Genomic DNA, 21,630 nt, shown 5'->3' on the forward strand with positions numbered 1-21,630 from the left:
GATATGCGCTTTTTGGAGACGCTGCGTAAATGCGTGACGCATGGACTTTTTTCTTTTTATTTTGACCGACAGAGGAGAGGTTTTCTCCGTTTTAACTTCAAATTTCAAATCAAATCAAATCAATCAAGCCAACAGATCCACAAAAAGAAGACAAAAGGGCTTTCCATGTGATTTTTTTAACCAAACCGTGACCGCACAGTCTATTCCCGGACGTTTTGTCGTAAAAGAGACGCAAATCGTGCTTTGAAAACTTATTTAGTCATTAACCATAAGAGCTGTTTGGAGACAAGACCGAACAGGTTACTAGAGGTAAGAAGCGGAGAGTCATGCCTGGAAAAACTGGCTTCTTTTCATTAAACGCTGGTTTGACGTGTCAGCGGAGACGTAGTACAAGAAGCAGATTGAGGGCAAACATTTCTTGCACTTCTGACTGTTTGACCGACTCTCCTCGCTTTCTCTTTCTCCGTGTTGAATTGTTTGTGTCACCGCAAACAAACTCCCCGCTAATTAGATTTTATATAGGCAGTAACCTGCCAACACCAGTTAGCTGTAGAGTTTTATTTTCTTCGTCCTGGGTAGATGTAACCGCCTGCAAAATGTCTTTCTTGACAAGTCATTCGGTCTCGTATTTCAGACCAGAATATCGTTTCCTTTAGACAGCTTCAGATATTTTTGAGAGGGCTTGTAGAAACAAATATCTTGAAGTTTAAAAAATGTTGATTTTTTTTCATCACAAATAATACAGAGTAACAAAATAATGGTAACAAAAAGATGGGAAACTGCCCCATCCTTTGGTTATATTTAATTCATAGTTCAGTCAGACTTGAGAGCCATATAAAACACAATGAACTAACTTAACTCACTGGTTATTACTGTGTATTTACCATCCACTGTCTCTGTTCTTGTTCAGGGTGCTGAGGCTCTACAAGAAGGACTCCGGCCATAGAAAAAAAAGCATTTTTGGCCCCACATAAAGGAGGAGGAGGAGGCGCTTCTTGCCTTGAAGCTGAGACGTTTTTAGATGGATTCTTTATGTCTGCTTCAGCACCGGAGCAGACGGTCTGCTCTGAACATTTGCAAGCCGTGACAGCACGTTACAAAACATGACGCATCGTAGCGTATGGATTGCCAAAAACATGAGCTGCTGCACCCAGCGCGGAAGAAGGAGAAGAAGAAGAAGCGGCTTCCCTGTCCTCTGCGGTGCGGAGCAGGACGCGCGCAGGACAGCTGGTAAGGCGCCATTCAGGGTCCGTGCAAAGTTGCTCGAGAAGTGATTTAAGACTTTGTCACAGCGGTTTAGAGTGATGGTGCTAATATCTTTATGCTTGCTGTAAAAGCAGACTGGGGCCTCTTGTCTTCGTGTTTGCTGTGACAACACTGAAATGATCGTTTGATGTTTGATTTGCTTTCACTTCAGCCGCTCTCAAACCTCCCCGCACGCACCTGCCAGCTGCTTTGGACTCCTCTGACTCTTAGGATCACTGTGACCTGGATTCAGAGCTGGGCTTCATTCACTGTTTATTGGGAGGGCATTAATGAAACGCAGTCTCGTAGGAGGGTAGTGGATGTGTTTGTTCCTGTGGTGTTTATAAAGTTAAGTTATATGAGTTATAGTCAGAAGTGTTTACAAGGTGCCAGAAGGGGAAGGGGGGCCTCGGAACTGCGGAAAAATATAAATCAAAGGTACTGTGGTTTTATAGGTGTGTGTGTATTCTCAAAGAGAGGACAGTGGCAGTCAGAAGTCCTCCAGTGTGATCCCTTCTGTGGTGGGCTGCAAATCTAAATATCAAAGTGCCGATTACACACATACAGAGAGAGAAACAGAGAGAGAGAGAGAGACTTACAGCTGCGTGTGTTCTCCTCCTTTCCAGAGGCTTTGAGGGGATCATGGCCAGATGAAGTCTTTAAGCTTCAGGTGTTGTGACATTCAGGGTATTTTGTGTTGATCACTCTGGCTTTACCGCTCTGTTACTGTTTCGGGATCTATTTCAACTTTAATCTGTATTCTTCTCGTTCCTTGCATTCAGACTTTCAGCATCCGGTGATTTCCCTCCTGAAATGTCAAGATTTGTCTGCTCAAAAACGTGATTATGGCTAACTGACTCACACATTTGTACATGAACTTTCATGCTTACACTCTGACTCAATGACCCTGTGACTCACACAGTCATATACATACAATGTCTCTCTCACACACACTCACACATGAGGCCCATTTGGAGGGAGGCAGGCCTCTGATGTTCAGAGCCACTGAGAGAGTCAGCAGTGTTTTCTCGATTTTTCTCGATGAATCTCTGTGTGTCCAGGCGCTTTGGCATCACCTGAGACTTGTCGCACGTCCCCAGCAGGCGTCGCCCGCTGAATTTCTGTAAAGGCTGTGAAAACTTGTCATGCCATTGAAGCGGCCTTGTTTTTACTTTACTCTGGATTGTTTCAAAATCTCCAGTTTGTTCTCAGGAGGAACCTGAGGGTATGGCCTCGGCTTCAGGCATCTCACACTCGCCCGTCACGCTGCCACAGCTTTCACTTCCTCCAGTCAAAGGTCATGGGGGTCAGTGGCCCCGCTGAGGGTCAGGTACAGCCGGCCGGCATGCTCTCTTTTCCAGCAGCCTGCTGATGTGTGGTCTGGCTTGTTTTAACTGGCATGTGGCTTTGCAAGAGTTAGCGTGCCGTTTGTTGGTGTTACGGTGTTAACTCTTTCTTAATCTGACGCCAGCCGGGGTCGCAGAGGAGCATCCTCGTTGATAGACTTGGATCCGCTGTGACACTATTTGTCTTCCCCTCTGGTTTTATTACTCACTAAGCCTTCATCCGCAGGGCCTGATACCTCAGTTATTACGCGGTGTGTTTAATTTAATATTCTGGGACATATTGAGGATAAAAACACTCATATCTTTTTTTTTCCTTTAAAGCAAGATTGCATCTCTCAGATTTGCCAAAAAAAACATAACCTCTGCTTCTGCTGACAATCAAGTGGAATGAAGTGAGGAAAACAGCGGAAGGTAGGGGGAACATTCAGTCACTTCTGGAGGTTTAAAACAAAAACAAAAAGTCCCACAAAGTTTGGAGCAGAGTTGTTTTACGGGGGGACTTTAAACAAAGTAACCATAAATCTTATAAACTGATCATATTGACAATTTTAACATCACACATCTGTCTCACCAGGCAAAACCTGTTAACTTTAAAGCAGATGAGAACTCGACAATTCAGTACAAATAAATAATATTTACTAAATATTGATCATTAGAACAGCATCCATCAGAGCACAGAGGTTATTCTGAACATCCTGCTTCTCATAGGTTCATTTTGTTTGAAAATAAATCTTTCATTACAGCATGTGTGCTTTAAATCGAGCTGCTCAGATTAGAACGACTGATAGAAAACTGAACTCTTGTTTAACCTTCAGAATGGCATCATGAGGATGACGTAACACTGTTTGTTATCAAATTAATGATCGAATTGGTGAAAATTAACAGAATGATAATATTAATAATTAATCAGTAAAGTTTACTCACCAAGCCACTGACCTATCAGATGATCCGAATTTTTTGTATGCCTTCAAGTCGAAGGTTAAAAAGTGTCTCCAAATAAGAACTCACGTTGTACGTCTGTCGTGGGAATTTAAAAAGAAACGTGATCGCAAAGTAATTAAAGTGTGACCAAATACCTTTTATGCCTAATCGTCTGATAATGTGTGGCTGTATATTTCCTGGATTAGTCATATTGACAACACGAGAGATTAAAAAGCAGATAAAGCCTTGTGCTTTTAAGAATAGAAAAGCTGATTTCCATCACAAACAGTGAAACCTACTCATTGTTCACTGAGCACATTAATCTGACTGACTTCAGATTAAAGCATATGATTCATTTCACAGCAATACTGATGCAGTGCAACATTCAAGCAATACACCAGACCACAATCTTTCCAGATTAATGGACACCCGTCAGTAAAAGATGGATGCGTGCTCTGCGCAGGGAGGCTTGTCTTCGTCTGCGCCTCTGCTTCGGTGTGTGTAACGTTACTCTGGCTGTTTTGTCCCAGCACTAATGGAGAGAGCGCAGGGAGAGAGATTGATTATGCAACGTGAGGTGCCACAGGGCAACTTCAATCTGGAAGTGTTTAGAGTACGCAGCGAACCACAGTGATTCCTTCAGGGCAAATTGAAGGAGGCATGATCTGACATAAAGGAATTTCAATTTGTTAGATGTATTCCTTCAGACAAATGCTTCCCATGCTACTTCTGTTTTCTGTGTCCCTGCTTTTGTAGCGCTGGACAATCTCGTGTAACTACACAGGGGGAATTACTCCTTTCTGTGATCTTGGATTGTTTTCTTGTTGTCGAGCACTTTGGCTTTTTTTTTAAGTTCAAACACTTTAAATTATTTAGAACAAAGCAAAAGTTAATATGTTTGGAGCCGCTGATGAAACATAAAGCTTAACCTTTGTGCTTATCGTAAAATCTTCCTCTTAAAACAACTTTTTCTCTGAATACTGAAGAATGTTAACTAGCCCAGCGCCATGTTTGTGTCTCTGAGAGCGCTTTTTGATACAATAAGCTGTATTCTTCTGAAATTAGCAGGTCAGATTCATTAATCATAGCGTCTGAGGGCCGCTTTGAACTATCAGGCCAGGTCATTAGAGCCAGCCTGTCTGGGGTGGGAGAGGGTGACACGGAAACACTTTGGAGAGCGCTGGTTCAACCAGACCCAAGTCACACTAATAGTGTGTGTGTGCGTGTGTGTGTGCGCGCGCACATGCGTGTGTATGTGTGAGAGAGAGAGAGAAAGAGAGGGAGTGTGTGTCACTTATAACCACTTCTCTGAGAGCTATTCTCAGGCACAGTGTGGGCTTAATTTGAAGAAATAACAACATGAGATTGGAACAAGAAAAGGTTGCAAGGGTGCAGGAGGGGGGGGGGATTATGGGAGAAGAAATTTCAGTGTGGGTGTGAGCATTTGTGTGTGATTTGCACTGCCAGTTTTTCCTGGAAATATAAGCTTTACAGTGTTTTGGCGGGGGGGGGGGGGAGTTTATGACAAATGCATGTGTGCGTGTGCATGTGTGTTTTCTATCTATTCCTGTCCATCCCTCTGTGTTCTCCCCCGCTGTCCTTTCTGCGGCCTTTTAAGCGCTGCCGTCCTCACAAACACCGGAAAGTGAAATCCTATCCTCCGATCATCGCTCCAGCATAGCTAAAATGTGTTCCCATTTAAGGTGAGGCTCAACCAACGGCTCTCTGTGTGGCTTCCTTTTAAAACCAACTTAATCAGGCAGGAATTTGGGTTATTAGGGTCAGGGACACTGGGAAGCAGCTTTAGTGAGAAGCAAAGTGAAGGGAAGCGAGACGGTGAGGACACAGATGTGTCGCATCAGCTGTTGCTGTCTTTAACTCATGGGAAAGCAGGCGGTGCGCAGAGAAAGGTGGTGTCCCGTCTAATTTACCTGATCGGGTCACGAGACGCTTACAGGTCTGATGCATTGTGGGATTCTGTGTGGATAATTAGCGATAACTACACTATAGCTAAACTTTCCAGTGACCCTGCACACTTAATCTTGTCTAGAGGCGGTGGTACTAAATTCCAGCTGATGTGGAAAAATCTAGAAGGTTTATATGCTCATTATACCGGAAACCTACTGAAAGCTTGTGTTTTTCTAGCTCTCCTGCTAATTTTAGCAAGGTATTCGCCACTTTAACATCTAAAATTTAGCAACAGATACAAGCAGTGTCAAACACAAGCTATCAGAAAAAATCACATAGATTTTGAATTACTCTATTATTGATTATTTTGGGCTGACTGGGAAACCAGTTGTGTGAACGACAAAGCAGTTGCCCCGATACTCAACAGATTTGGAGAAACATTAGCATTGATTCAGTTGTGTTTGTGTCCTGCAAAGTTAGCAACTAGAGGGTGAATTCATTGAAACAGTTTCTTCTAAAGTAGCAGACATTTCCTTCAGATGATGAGAACAAAACTGAACTAAAGTAAGAGTGAATGCTGGACATGTTCCCGCCACTTGCAAATGAAAAGCTTTTTTGAGTGCAGTTAGCTTAAAAAAGCTAAAATAACCTCTCTGTTGCTTAGCTGAACTATCGAGCCTTCAGATCATTTTCTGAAGGTTTGTCACTGCGAATGAACCCTTTACACATCACATGCTGACGTCTGATCCCTTTTCACTACAAAAATATTGAGTAGTGTAGGATGTGACAACATTCGCCATAATTCATAGACTGGGACATGTGCAGCAGCAGATGATAATGGATCAAAACCTCATATCTCAGAGCCTTTTTGCAGCACATACAGATATCTGCAAACACTGATGATACATAATAAAATTATTGGGGTTTTTTTTTTGTTGTTGTTTTTTTTCCTAACACCTCAGTAGGTATTACTATACTTCTGGCTCTTGGAGGCTTTAAACCAGTTTAAAAAATCAATGTATTTTTTTCCCTCATAATGAAATGTAACTGACAGATTTATGCAAACATACAATCAACAGAAACATCAAACGCCCATTGTATGACGAATTTCTCAAAGAAGGTGTAATTAGTAAGGCATGCAAGACATGTAAAAACAAATGGAAGAGTCTGATTTGCATTTCTGAAATTTCACACCGCTGCAATGTGGTCACTTTACATTTTTACTTGCTTAGTCATACAATACGTCTGATCATTTCCTCTCCGTTGGCTCTGTTACAGCCTCAGCTTTCTGCTTCATTGAGAACATGTTTCCATTCGTGGAGTCAGGTGGCTTTGGCCATTCAAACGACGACAGCGTTCTCTCTCTCTCTCTAACTCAGTTGCAATAAAGCCATCAGGGCTGCCGCTCAAGGTGAGCGCGCTGGTCATGGATGACACTTTTATGACCCGCAGAAAAATGCATTTTACCGTGCTTGTTGTGACCCAATGATCCCAGCACTTTGACAGTCTGCCATAACTCTTTCTGGCAACCTGACCCTAAATGTGTGAGGGCGTTAATCTAGAACTGTTCCACTTCAAACACATTGCTCCCCATGAAAAGTGCTTCATCCCACTTATCCCACCAAGAAACCATTAAACACTTTTTTTTCCTCTGGAGTTTCCTCGCCTCAGAGAAAGCTGCAGGGTCAGTGAAGTAAATCACTTATCACTCAGGTTTACTATTAGGCAGCCAATAAGTTTAACTCCAATAGGTATGTCTAATGAGGTCCAGGTTGTGGTGTTTAACTGCTCGAGTAAAGCATTTTCTTTTCCGTTCTTTACTTTTCGATCCAGATTAAAGCTCATTCTAGCAGTATCTCTTAAGTTCATGTGGCAAATATGTAAGCAAACAGCTGCCTGTTTACACATAATGTGATAAGACTTCTGTCCACGTGATGAATGTAGGAAGCAGGCCTATCAACTATCAAAGAAAATTACTGGTGGACTGAAATTAGAAACTGTCTATAGCAGCCGATTGGTCGCTGGGGCTGCAGAAATCATACATACACCAAAGGCTACTCTTTTTAAGTATATCAAATCATTTCATTAAATAACAATAGACTCTAAACCGTCCATTTTCTTCTGTTTGTCCAGCTCAGGGTTGCAGAGAGCTGGAACCTATGTAATGCAGAGTACACCCTGGTACAGGTTGCCCGTCTGCTGAAGGGCTACCACGGAGAGACAAACATTCACACTCGCAGTCACACATGCAGCCAATTTAGAATCATAAATTAACCCAAAAGATGCTGGAGGAAGCAGGCACAGGGAGAACATACAAACTCCAACCTGCAGATTCAAACCCAGGATCTTCTAGCTGTGAAGTGGCGGTGCTAAACCACTGTGCCGCCCATATCTGAAAGCTGTTACCTGTGTGAAAGACTGTCAGACACCTACGGGCTCAGATGTTGTCGCTCAGTTATAAAGATGAAGACATGTGGTGAGGTCATACGGATTCACTCCTCACCATCCTCTTCCAGGCACTGCGGTGTCCACACCTCTGATTATCCCGGCCTCCTCTGTGTGGCCTCAAGTATGTGTGCGTGTGTGGGAACTGTGAAAATTTAACAAAAATAGTTCGTGTTTCTGTGGCAGGGAAAGGATTACAAGAAAAGACCAACAGGCGGAGAGACTGTACGTGCACACATGTGTGTGTTTCGGGGGGACCTATCTGAACCGAGGCATGGGACCTGCTATCTGTTTCTCATTTTAGCGCCGTTCTGTGGTTTTCCAGCAGTGACAGGCCAAGGAGTGGAAACTGGCACTAACGAGCAATTACATCCTGCCTGCCTGCCAGGGATTATGGGATTACAGGCTGACCGGGCTTCAGTCTGCGCTCCCTTTCTGCACTCTCATTTTGTCATTCCCTTGCCTTCCTTGTGTTCGCGCTTATCTTTGCTTTCAGACCTCTCCCATTCAGTGGTTCAATTATCTTTTTCTCATTTTTCTTTCCCCTGGAAAGTAACCCATTGTCTATTTTTAATTCTCCTTACTCGTTTGTTCATTATAATCTCATTCTCCTTATCGCTCCTCCTCCTCTTCCTCCTCCTCCTAGCCTTTTCTCCTTTTGACTTCATGGCCCCCTCACATAGTTTAAACATGCTGTCGTTAACCGCTGAAGAGTGAAATTGGTTTAGTCGTAAAGGGGAAGAAAGGACACTTATCAAGAGCAAAATACATTTAATGTGCGTGAACTTTTAATAAGAAGGGTGAAAATGAGAAACAAAGGGTAGAGGGTGAGAGTCAGGAGAATGGCACGTTAATGTCTGAGTTTAAGCCGTAGCCCCAAATTACAAATTTGTCCCAGAAGACACAAGTTTTTACTGTTTAACGCCCTGGAGTGTTTTGTTTTGTGCAGATTAATGAAAAAAAAAACCCTGAAAATCCTGTCAACAGCATGTTACAAGCAAGATTAAAGTAAAGTTCACGCTGGTTAGATGCATATATCTGTGGAGCTTTGGGGCACAAGCTGATATTATGCTACCTTTTCGAGGGGACCTCCCCAGATTTCTTGGTGTCTGGTAGTGATCAGGCGGCTCTCCTGGTGTTCAGCCTCTTTCTCCTCTTACAGGTGTCTTTTATTGAGCCAGCGGTGATTTACTGTACTCTTGTTTTTCTCCTCGCTCCTGCAATCAGGCACCGTGGTAGTGACAGGTTAAAGCTGGAGGTCAGAACATTTTACCGGCGTTCACACAGCAGAAGAGAGAGCGACTCTAATAGGAAGTTATTATCGGCGTTTGGGTTTTGTGGGGAGACTAAACACCAGAGAGCTTGGAGCTTTTTTCTTTCTTCACAATAGTGAGAGGTTTATGGAGGCTCTGTGAGTAACGCTCAGGTCTGTAATAGTATACAGTGAACCCACAGATCACTGATCAGAAAAACATCTTGGTGAGTAATAGACGGGAAATCAATGTAATATTTATACGGCCTTACAAATGTACAGTATAGCTGCAGAAAAGTTCAGGGAAAAAAGAGTGTTTGAGACAAATGTGTGACAGATGTGTGAGGTATGTCACTAATGAGGCCGATTATGACTCAGCAAGTAGAACAGCAGATTCTGCACAATATGTTTAAATGAGGATGAAGGAGGGCCTAAATGATTCTTTGGGTTTTATTATCTTATAATATATATTATATTAACTTTTATCTTTCAGACAGAAAAGTGAAATCTAAAGAGAGACATTTTACTGACTAAGCGTATACAGTTGCTTTTTTTAAAAACAAAATTTAGATGCTGTGTTCCCCTAAATGAATCCCATATTGCACTCTTATATAATAGAAAAGCATGTTTCTGTGTTGCATCACTTTTGTGGTTTGTATGTTTTGATGCTCGTAAGATGAAGGCCCAAATTATCCCAAATTATTCCCTGCTTCAGTTCAGCATGCATTCTGTCCAGTTAACTGATGTTAGTTTTACACTTGGGTCCTCTTTTCTAGAAGCTGGTGTCTTTTCTTATATCTTAAATAAATATTCCCAGAACACAGTCCGCATCCACCCTGTGCAAGCACTTAAACACCATTTGGAGTAGCTATGCACTCCAGTCCTGTAAGCTCCGCGAGTATTAACTGGCTCTGTCTTCATGGGTTGCTCTCGCTTTTGGAGAGGTTGCCCACTTAACTAACTGTGAACAACAACCGCACCGCCGAGGAGCAACAACGTAAATGGAAGGTGACAAGAACTCTTTGCTGCAGACATGCAGGCTGATGGACAAACCAAAGCCTTTAATCAGCCAAACAAGGAAGAAACATATGCTTAGCTGTCTAAACACACACACACATATACTGTATATATCAGCAAGCTTGTGTCAGTCTGCAGCTCTTCAGGACCTTCAGTGGTGTGCTCTTTTTTATTTCCCCCTCTCTCCACCCCTCAACTCCTCCACCCATCTCTGAAAAGCCTGGAGGCGTCGGGCTGTAAACAGCTCCACAGAGCCGGCGTGAAATGAACCAGCAGACAGGCCCATGTAGACTCCCAGCTCATTGATCTAAAAAGGGCTAAACACTCCCAGCTGTGGCATTAGGGGTTGAGAATGGCACCTCTCCAGAGACTCGGTGAGGATCTGCAGCCCCGTGTCCCACTTCACACTGCTGTTAGTTTCTAAATCAGCTCAGAGACAGTCGGAGATACAGAGCCCAGGAGTTGGAACGCTTTGGCTTTATGTCGCAGCGGCGGCGTCTGTTTTTCTGGCTGAGTTACGATCAGTTTGTCTCTCAATGTCCTCTTGTTCCCTCGCCCAACCCTCAGTGTGTGTAACCTCACTTTGCCTGGACTGGATCACCACAGCTGGAACAAGCAGGATTGCATAAATGCACCAACAGGTCTTATCAGGACCTGTGATCCATAACCTTTTGTCAGTCTTCCATCTCACTGCACAGACAGAACTTCTTTGTGACTGTTAAATAAACATGGTGCGCTGCATATCGGCGAGATCTATAGAGACGTGAACGGTACACGCTGGAATACGCTACAGTGGGCGTGCAGTGTTGCTGTATGTAGTTCAGTGCCAAAGTTACACAAAGCCTCTCAGAGATGATAGATGTGGTTTCAAAGATGTTGGAGGTAATTGTGGGCAGAGTGCTGTTTCAGAAAAAAACATGTTCGTGTCACATTTAAACAAGTCAAGCATACATCGCTGAAGTAATTCATTTATTAGCAGGCAAGCGGGGAAATTTCATTTACAAATAGTCACAAAGCGAAAAAATGAATTTAAGCAGAAATACAAAAGAGACAAAGAAGGCAAAGACTAAATGAAAGTGAAAAGTGAAAGTTTGGTCTTTAGGCTTTTAAATAAAAATCCCTGATTTGGCATCTTGTAGACTAAGCATCACCTGATTATCTCATGCTTTTAACCTTAATTACCTCATGTTTTAACCTTGATTACATCATATTTTTTAACATTGATTACCTCATGTTTTTAACCCAGATTACATCACATTCCTAACCCCAATTACCTCATGTTTTTAACACTAGCCTTGGAATATACAGAAATCTCGATCCAACCTCAATATTAATTGAAATGTAATCAAAAATCAATCATACCTGCATTTTTTTATGCTAATTAACCTCCTAGGACCTGTGGACATCACATTTTGGGTTATTTAGACTAAAATACTCAATTTGTCTCTACATGGGCCTGATATCCACTCACGAGGACATTATACTGCTACTGTTCTATCAAAATTTTAAACAAATATCCTCATATGTGGCGCTTATTTTTCTTAAAAACAAAAATAAGGTTAAAAAAAATCTGGTAATTCTTTGTTTTTACATTCATCAGGTCCCAATAAGCCCAAATATCAAAGAGAAATTAAAAATTCATGTCGTGGAAGAGTTCGGGTCTTAGGGGGTTAATATAGTTCCTTGTTTTTCCATTCATCATCATTTATCTAATGTGGACAAAATGTTCCTGAAATTTGAACATAAACAATTCCTTGATAAATGGGCACCTGCTGACGAAGATCCTGTAATATGATCAAACGCTCCAGAATGGCTACTAATGGACCTTGTGATTACACAGTGTTGTTGATGGCTGTTTCTGAGATCAAGGATGAACACTCAATCTCAATCAACGCTCACGATATATTTGGGTTCTGGTCTAATATTTGGACAAAGAAATTGATTCCAAGATGCTCCACTGGACTTTCAGAGTGGCAGCTGAGGTGTGAACCTGTGAACTGGTTACCTTTAAAGCTTCCAAGCAGTGTGAGCCACTGTTTTGGTGTCCGGCTGCCTTTGTTGAGCATTGTTGAGCATTTTAAAGATGTTTTTCTTAAGTACTAAAGCAATATAAAGAAGAAACACCTACAACTTTGTGATAGTCTGATCTTCTTTGAGTTCCCCTTTTGGGAGGCCACAGTTTAACCTGATGACCTCATGTTGCAGGCGCTCCGCAGCCAGCACAATCCTCCACACAGCACGTACTATATATAAACATCTGCATCCGTGACACTTCTTATCACCTGTCCTGCATCTCTGTGGTTTTTGTCTGGGACCTCCGTGAAGTGCTCTTGCCATGCCTGGTTCCCCCTGCTTGTACCTCTGCCACAGGAATAACCCTAAAGAATGCCTTTGACAAGTAAATTGCAGATACTGGCTTTTGTTGCCGGACTGGGGTTGTTTGCATGGATGTATGAACAGACAAGCCAACACTAGCCACAGTAACTGGCAGCATACACTAGTCTCTTACTGAAGCAGCAACCAAAACATTGTCCTCATGTACTGAGGACGTGATTTATGTGACATGTCGGCTTGCTCAGGGGCCCATGGGCCTGTTTTCTTTTACAGTATCTGGACAATTGTGAATGTATACACACCATATCGCCCGCATGTTGTCCCTTTAGTTTATGTTATCCTTTTCAAAGGAGTTCTAGGAGGAGGAAAGTTGAAGCCTTGTTCTTGTTCTTAAATTCCTCTGTCCCTCTCTTTCTTTCCAGGTGGGACCAGATGGAGGATTCGGAGGGCGGATAGACAAGACGTTACTTCTGCAAAGGGCAAGGTTTGTCTGCAGCAAGCACACTCATACTTACCTCTCCTCCAACTTCTGCCTGTTTTTCTCTTCACCTCCTTTCTGTTCTCCATCTTTTTCAAACTCACTTAAATGAAATCCTCCTCTGTACATATAAGCTCACCTTATAAGTTTTCAGTTTGACTGTGCAGACCACTATAAACCAGAGGAAGAGTTATGTGTGTGTATAAATTGTTAATGAAATCCATCCCCACCAGACTCAGAAATGAGCTTTTCATGAAGCCCTGTCAGCACCGAAGCTTTCGGTGCTAAATGATAAGCCAGCGGACGGAGCTTGATCCAAGGCGGAAATAAAGCACAGTTATTTGACTTAAATATCACTGAAGATGAAACAGGCTTGAGACAAAGCTGCCGCTGCAGCTCTTTTGAGGGGCTTATTAAAAACCTGTGTGTTTTAGAAGCTCTTCTGAGTAGAATCTTATTATCTTTATCAGTTTTATATCTGTAAAGCTCCCCGTCAGCTGAGTTTTGTGGTTAGGCAAATTATTCCTCTGGTGTTAACTGATATTTGTTTATAATTACACTTCTCTGAAAACTCGCTGCCTTAGAACTACTCTACTTACCTTAATATGTCTTAATATGTCTTATACAATCTACATTAAAGAACTGTTATAGATAGATAGATAGATAGATAGATAGATAGATAGATAGATAGATAGATAGATAGATAGATAGATAGATAGATAGATAGATAGATAGATAGATAGATAGATAGATAGATAGATAGATAGATAGATAGATGGATGCATGCCAACCAGCTCAATATTTCTTAGTGCAGGAGGAAGAGAGCTCCAGAGCCGAGGAGCAGAGCGACTGAAGGCTCTGTTCCCCATAGTGATAAGGTGTGAGGGTGGAACAGTAAGATGAATAGCAGATGATGATCTGAGAAGGCGGGAAGCAGTGGTGATATGGAGCAGGTCACACAAATATGAAGGAGCAGATTTATGGATACACTTGTATGTAAGAAGTAAGATTTTAAAATTTATCCTGGCTTCTACAGGCAACCAGTGAAGCTGCTGAAGAACTGGAGTAATATGAGCTAGTTATGACCCGAGCTGCAGAATTTTGAAGAAGTTGGAGTTTATGAAGGGACCTTTTAGGGAGACCAAATAGGACGGAAATTACAGTAATCAATACGGGACGTAATAAGACTATGGAAAAGGATGGTAGCAGCATGGGAAGTGAGGAAGGGACGGAGTCGGTTAATATTACGTAAGTGGAAGTAAGCAGACCGGGTTATGTAATTAATGTGAGACTGGAATGAAAGCGTATTATCAAGTATGACACCCAAACTCTTAACCTGAGGGGAGGGAAGGGTAGGAGAATTTTCAATGTTAATGGAAAAGCTGTGGGATTTGGTTAAGATAGATGGTGTACAGCCTACACATCTAAATTATACAGTGTTTTGATCCTTTTTAAAAAAAAATCACCACTCACGCTGTTTCTGAAGTTTTGCGTGACCTGATGTTGACACGGTTTAAACCAGGGGTGGGGAAACTCCAGCTCTCAATGGCCAGTGTCCTGCAGGTTTTAGATGTGTCCTTGATCCAACACAGCTGATTTAAATGGCTTCATTACCTCTTCAACATTTCTTGAAGTTCTCCAGAGGCCTGGTAATGAACTAGTCGTTTGATTCAGGTGTGTTGACCCAGGGTGAGATCTAAAACCCGCAGGAGTTCTCCACACCTGGTTTAAACATTTCCACGGTAACAGCGGCTTCCACAAGCAGAGATGTCACTTTTATGATTGTGGATAGAGTAGTTCTTTTCCACGCCATCACCATTAAAAATGTTTTTTGTTGAAATAAGGTTGATAAAACAGATTCGTGGTTTACAGGAGCACAGTCATTGTTTCGGTCTGCTTTGGATAGTCTCAACATTCTGGCTCAAAATCCCTATGGAGAATGTGTGGGACGTTTACTTTCAGAGGTACTGAGGGTACTGACAATTAGAGCCGAATTGTCTGTAAGTTGATATTATTATCAATCTATTGGTATCGGTATTTATATTGACTGACAAATGAAAATTAAACTGTAAATAACAGCTGGAAGAAGAACCTTCAACCATGTTATGAGGGTTCACCTTGCATAGTTTGTCCACCAGAGGGCACATTTTCCCTGCAAACACAACAACCAGCTGACCAGAGCGGAGGACTTTATTAACTATACATAACACATTTTAGGGAAATCTTTTTATGTGTTTGAAAGAGAATATATATCAAATAAGAACCAGCTGACATACTCTGTCTTCTTAGGTGCTGCTGTGGGTGCTCATTGCTTTGCTGCCTCTGGTGGAAGGAGCTCATATGAAAGGTGGTGCTGGTGTGGGATCAGACTCAGGCCACACTGTGGGCCTGCTGGGAAACCAGGAGGAGAGACAGCTTCCTGTGACGCTGCCTGAAATGGTGGAGGATAAGGAACAGAAAGAAGACAGTGACCCTTACTCTACTTGGCACCCTCTTTATGGTACTGAAGCTCTTTGGAAAGTGTTTTTGAGTGACTGATAACGCTAAAAAGCTCTCTCTATATATACATGTGCAGTCCATTTACTATATAAGTCATAGCACATAAGCTTTACTGAGCAGTACTAGAATGGAAAGATGGTTGAGAGAAGTCTGAGCCTGCTTTGTGTCTCAGGCCTTACAATACACTTACACGTGAAGTCATTTTATATTAAAATGCAGACGTGAGATTGTAGATTACTTAAGAAATATACCCCACTGCTCATAATTCTGTAAACTGGTGTTCACTCCCAGCCTACCATTTCCTTTCTTTCCTTCTCTTTCAGACCCTTTTGTAATGGATGAGGTGGATGACCATCCCAGCAGTCGCTGGGTAGGACGATCACCACGCTCCTCTGATCCCACAGAACCTCAGCCCAAGGGATCATCGAAGAAAAAGAAGAAGAAGAAAGAAAAGGAAGAAGAGACAGAAACAAGGAACAGAAAGGGTAAGGGGAGAAACGGACACCCGAAGCAGAGCAGCAGGCACTGCCGTGTGGAGAAGAAAGAGATGAGGGTTCGGGATCTAGGACTGGGATTTGATTCGGATGAAATCGTCCTTTTTAAGTTCTGTGTAGGCTCCTGCCAGGCCGAAAGAACAAACTATGACCTAGCACTGAAAGCACTGCTGGAGAATGGCTCGCTGCCTCGACGCACCACCCGCAAGGTCAGCAGCCACCCCTGCTGCCGCCCCGACCGCTACGAGCCAGTATCGTTCATGGATGCCAAGACCACGTGGAGAACCATCCAATCGCTCTCTGCCGCCAGCTGCATGTGCATGGGCTGAATGATGAGTACAAACAGATAAGTGCCCAGGATGGATAAAGCTGAAGAGCCTCTGGCTGGATAGTGTGTGTGTCTGTGTGTGTGTGAGGCCCCGTGTTTAGGATTTGGCCATATGGGGGCACTGTCTCACACAGAAACAGAAAAGAAGAAGAAAAAGAGGCCACTTGTTTGCCTCCCTGATACATTTCCTGCTGAGAAGGAAGTGGGCTGGCCGCAGCTGGACATTAAGGGCCAAGGTCAAAATCAAGAGACTGAGGGGGAGGTCATTAGGGAAGCCCAGTCTGGATACTGTTCCCTCATTAAAGGGTGAATTCTTTTTAACTGAATAACCGGTAATTAATGCAGGATACTAAAGCCTGGTTATTATACACAGAGACCTTCTTCATGTGTTTGATTTCATTTGGGCGAGACCTGAAGGCTGAAGCTCAAGCGATGTAAAGAAAATTTACAGTTAAAGGACGCTTTGTTTCCATTCAGACCATTCATGCTCGGTGAGAACAGGTGTTTCCACAAGATTCGTTCTCTTCCCGCACACAGACAGGGACATTACATTGTGTCTTCTCTATGTTCAGGTGAACTCAGCCAGATGGATGCCATGCATCTTCATGTATTACTGTATAAAAGTAAAGTATATTTATTTTGGATAAATTATTATTTATTTATTATGGCTTCATATGAGAGCTGTTTTTATGAACTCTATTGTAGATAATATCTATTTATTGCCAAGATTCACTTTTCATGTCGACAGTTACTTGTGCTCGCATACAGTACATTTTTTTTCTTTTCCAGATGCTGATTTTCACACTTACCCAGCACAGAAAGTCAAACTTTGGCTAAACAGTTTCTTCTAGGCAGAAGTAGATTGGATTTCTAAAATCTGGTTATTGATATTTTTTTCTATTGAGCAAAACAATATCCAAGAGGTCAAATTCTTATTTACTTTTCATCCCAGACTAACAGATATTGGGCAAAAATGGACCAACATTGAAACAATGTGGAAGAACTGATAAATATTGAATTTTGTTTACTTTGAGAGCATCTAACATAATTGAGTCTGGTGAGATATCTGTGTTTGTGGTCACCTTTGTGCTGGAAATAGTCATTTAAACTTTAATACATACTGCATTGTATGTACAGTGTGTAGTGAAGAGGATCAATTATGGTTTTCCTTTGCTGTTACATTGGTGGATGCTCTGTTTTAAACACTAAATACTGAGGTTATTGTATGAACAACTAATCCCAGTGAGCCAAACACTCAACTTCAGACAGTTTCTCGATGTGTCTTCAGAATAACCCCAGCCTTGATGACTGACATCAGCCTTTGACCAAGTAACATACTTACCAGTGGCCATGTTTTGTGTCCTATCAGTCCCAGCAATTTTGTGCTGACTAAATGCTCTAAGATATGAACTGAAAGTTATGTTTTACAATGCAATAACTTTGTTTGATTTTTTTTTTTTACCAGCTATCAGTTAAATTGTTACCGACCCAGAATTTTAGAACTCGTGCATCCCTAATCTAGACGACAAGACCTTGAAGGTGATTTTTAGTTCTCATTCATACTCTCACTATGTCGCTCTGTCCTTATTATTATTATTATTATTGTTATTATGATGATTATAAAGCTTCCTTTATTTTTGTATGTTATTATCCTCTAAGGGAATAAAGTTTTTTTTATAATATACATCATGTTAGTACACCTATTATTCAGACTATTCTGTCCAGTTATCTGTGCAACAGTTACTGGTGTGAACTAACACCACAACTTAATTTGCCGATGAATTATCCTGTAGCGCCACCTGCTGGACTAGAATCTAAAGCGAACTGCAATGCTCGTTTTGACGCGAGAGGAACTTGCTGTCCTGCCACCTGTCTGCTGCCAGCTGGTGATGTCTGCTTTAAAAACTTATTGTTCTTTATTGAGCAGAACAGGCAAAACCGGTGATTTCGCTGCCTTTATTTATCTGCACAGACCAAATAACACATCCAGTAAGCACCTGAGCTCACACAGGTGAGGGGAACAGTGTTTTTTTCTTCTTCTTTATTTTAAAATAAGATTTGATCACATTTGCTTTTTACAACAGCAGTTATTAAAACACGAAAGACATTCGTGGTCCTCCATACCTGCATCATGAAGCACTGTTACATGGCACTGAGCGAGTTGGCAGCATGTAGAAAAAATAAATAACTAAATAAATTACACCGCCCCCCGTAAAAGAAATGTAGTGCAACAACACATGTAAGGGCGTCGCATATTTAAAGAGTTTTAAACCCATGAAATGACAATGACACGCACTTTATTTGTACCCACGGGGTATGAATATTTAAATTTCCAAGTTTGGAAATTTCTTTTATTACGGTAAAAAAAAATCTACCACATACTGTTCTGGCTAAACTTTTTTTTTTAAGGTTAAGCAGCATGAAGAAGTAAATGTTTGGTCTCTGTGATTCTTTGGAACTGACGTGGTTCTTCAGTTCACAATCTACTGTTGAACTGCTGCGCTGGATCACGTGGATCAAACCTGAAGCACTTTGCTAGTTTTCAGCTCACGTTAAATCATATGAAAACTGTTACCTGCTGTTAATGGTGACGTGCTGATTACTGCTGCAGTTGTTACTGGATATTATTTTACACGATGTGACACTTGGCGGTTTAAACCGATCAAACGTGATTAAGTCACAGTTCGGAGATCTTCCCCGGTTTGGCCGAGGTGCTTGAAAACTGCTGTCGGGAGTTCGTGAACTTCACTCAGAGACACTTCGCAGACTCACAGGAGCTCGGTGTGCTGAACGTGCAGGTAACGATGTCCATTCTCCTTATGTGCGCAGGAAGCAGCGGCGTTACGCTGCGCCCTGGAGATGCCTTGGCTGCCTCCTGTTTGGAGTTACCCTCCACCTCGTCATCACAGCCAAGGGTCGCGGTCGATTCGACGCTGAACGGGTGAAAGCTGACACGGGCCGTGTCGTACTCCCACGCTTGTCTCAGGGCAAAGTCTGTAAAAGATTTATTCTGGATGAGTCCGTGATGGTCCCGGTCGTTTCTGTAGCTGGATGTGCGTATGGAAGCGTAACTGGTATCGTTGCTGTTTAAAGACTGTGGAGAGTTTTGACCCTCTGCCCAGCCGATGTTGTCGCCGCCTCCATCCCTGACCCTGTTAACTGTTCTCTTTAGCTTCTCGCAGCCCTTCAATAGCAGGTTTTTGCGACACAATATGTACACCCAGGGGTCTAATATGGGATTGAACGAGGCGAAGCGGACTGCCAACAGGTCGCTGCGATAGTCGGGCTTCATCCCAGCAGAAATGTAAGATGGGCCATATAGTTGGTTAACAAAGATTCGCACCTGTGAGACAAAAGCATGACAGAAGATATCTGAGTTATGATATCAAATAAAGCTAAGACCAGTAACTGAATGTGCACTGGGTGCAGACATAAGAGAACAAATAGAAACAAATAGTCTGTTGCCCTTACCACTAATGGGATAGAGCAGACCAGGAATACGATGGTCATCAAGATCATAAGCCAGAACATTTGGATCTCTGCCGCAGAAGTGACCGAAGGCAGCCGAGGGAAGCGTCGACGGGAGCACCCCTGCTCACACAGCTCAGTCCTGACTATTCCTGTCCTCTGGTTCATGCCCACCAACGTCCTGCACACCGCCAAGTTACACAAAACAGTCACTGCGATCAACATAATCATCACGCCGCCGTACAGAAACGAGTAGCAAGCTCCCAGCGGATCCATTGCTCTCCAGTCGAGAAAGCACCAAGTCCCGGGGATTTGGCTTACGTGCTGTCCGAATCCAAAACTGGGCATAATACACAGCACGATGTTCGCCAGGTAGGTGACCAGGAGCGCAAACCGCGCCATGGTTCGGTCTATGTGCTGGGAGTAAAAGTACGCGTGATTTATGGCCAAGTATCGCTCCACAGCCATAGCGCACAATATAGACATGCCGGCGGAGCCGAAGAAAAGCATGGAAAAGGAAAAGAAGTGGCAGAGCAGCGCTCCCCCTGGCCACCGGCTAGACACGTACGTGGCGATTACCACCGGGCTCGTGAAGCACGTCCCCAACAGGTCCGTGATGGCCATACCGCAGACCAGCGTGTAGAAAGTGGTTTCCTTCTGTTCTTTTTTGGAGACACACAGCACCACTATGGCGATGAGGTTTCCTAGGACGCCCACGGCGAACATGGTGGCTGAAGTGATCAGAGACTTGTACTCGAGCCGAAGCGCAGGGAAAGCGCTCTGGTTAAGCGAGAGAAGCTGTGACGGCTCAGAAACGTTTGTGTCCAGTTCTTCAAACGCGGCAGTGTGGTTGATCATTATTAAACAAAACAAAAAAGCAGTAACAATGCACGAAGATTAAAGCACGAAGGACTTTCAGTGACCTTCAGAAAAGTCGCTCTGAAAAAAACAAAATGCTTCTCCAAAAAAATGAAGAGGAAAAAAAATCACATTGCGTGGAATCTTGTGCTCATAAACGCATAAAGCACACAGCAGTGAAACGTATGTTGTGTTCCAGCACTGTGTTCGGATCCCGGCATAACCACAACAGGTGTGCCTGTTTTTGTTTTACACCACTCGGATTTGCTGGTATTTAAGCTCTGTGCTGATGTCAGGACAGTGACGTGCGGGCTGGAAGCGCGCAGGTTTCCGAGGATCTCATGTCTCAAAGTACAATCATGCGTCTTTTCCCCGATGGCCTTATTAACCCCGCAAGTAAAACTCCATTAGTCTCAGCTCACTAAAGCCGCCAGGCAAATGACAATAGCTGGTATCGTTTAGTGATTAAACTCCTTTTGTCTAATTTTTGGACGGACTTACAAAGTGTACGCCATAATAACCGCATTAAATAGGCTACATTTATATATCTCTACAGCCACGTAGAGCAAAAGGTTAATCTGTTTTTAATAACTTATTTTACCTGAAATTTTTAAATAATGATCACAAATTTTCATAATAAAAATACAAGCTCTCACTGATTCTCACCGATTTCATAAGGAGGCTTTCTGAGATTCACATCATGTGAGAATGCTCTGGATTACGGCTCACTGACGTGCAGTTTGCAACAGTATCCTCTTTATATGGTCCACATATAAAGGTGGAGATCAGCAAAAACTAAACTTCAGCACCAAGGTCAGCGCCTCCCCAGCAACTGGCACCACTCCCCACCAAAGTCAACCTTCAGCAGGCTATTGGTTATTGGTGGCTGTCCGATTGAGATGCAATCGATGACCTTCCAAAGAGAAACGGATTTTGTTTGCTTGTTGCTATTTTGTTTTGTTTTTTGTAGTTTGAAGACAGCTACCATTCCTTCACAAACTATAAAAATACACCCACCTCTTTCATATCTTTTTTTT

General features: G+C 42.7%; 2 protein-coding genes across 2 annotated transcripts; one reads left to right on the forward strand and one right to left on the reverse strand.

The window, feature by feature from the left end:
• The first annotated feature begins 1,103 nt into the window (after positions 1-1,103).
• LOC146613661 (uncharacterized) lies at positions 1,104-16,268 on the forward strand. Its single transcript, XM_085378924.1, has 4 exons — positions 1,104-1,230; positions 12,891-12,952; positions 15,236-15,446; positions 15,769-16,268. The coding sequence occupies exons 1-4, from the start codon at positions 1,104-1,106 to the stop codon at positions 16,266-16,268; spliced, it is 900 nt and encodes a 299-aa protein (XP_085235050.1).
• A 2,748-nt stretch (positions 16,269-19,016) lies between these two features.
• ptger4c (prostaglandin E receptor 4 (subtype EP4) c) lies at positions 19,017-20,593 on the reverse strand. Its single transcript, XM_085379129.1, has 2 exons — positions 19,739-20,593; positions 19,017-19,610 (listed from the first exon to the last, which is right to left on the reverse strand). Exons 1-2 carry the CDS (start codon positions 20,591-20,593, stop codon positions 19,017-19,019), a joined length of 1,449 nt encoding a protein of 482 aa, XP_085235255.1.
• Positions 20,594-21,630: the final 1,037 nt, after the last annotated feature.

Source organism: Diplotaxodon limnothrissa, linkage group LG18 (assembly GCF_057381915.1).
Source record: "Diplotaxodon limnothrissa isolate DT_005_m linkage group LG18, D_limnothrissa_male_GT1.1, whole genome shotgun sequence".
NCBI lineage: Eukaryota > Metazoa > Chordata > Actinopteri > Cichliformes > Cichlidae > Diplotaxodon > Diplotaxodon limnothrissa.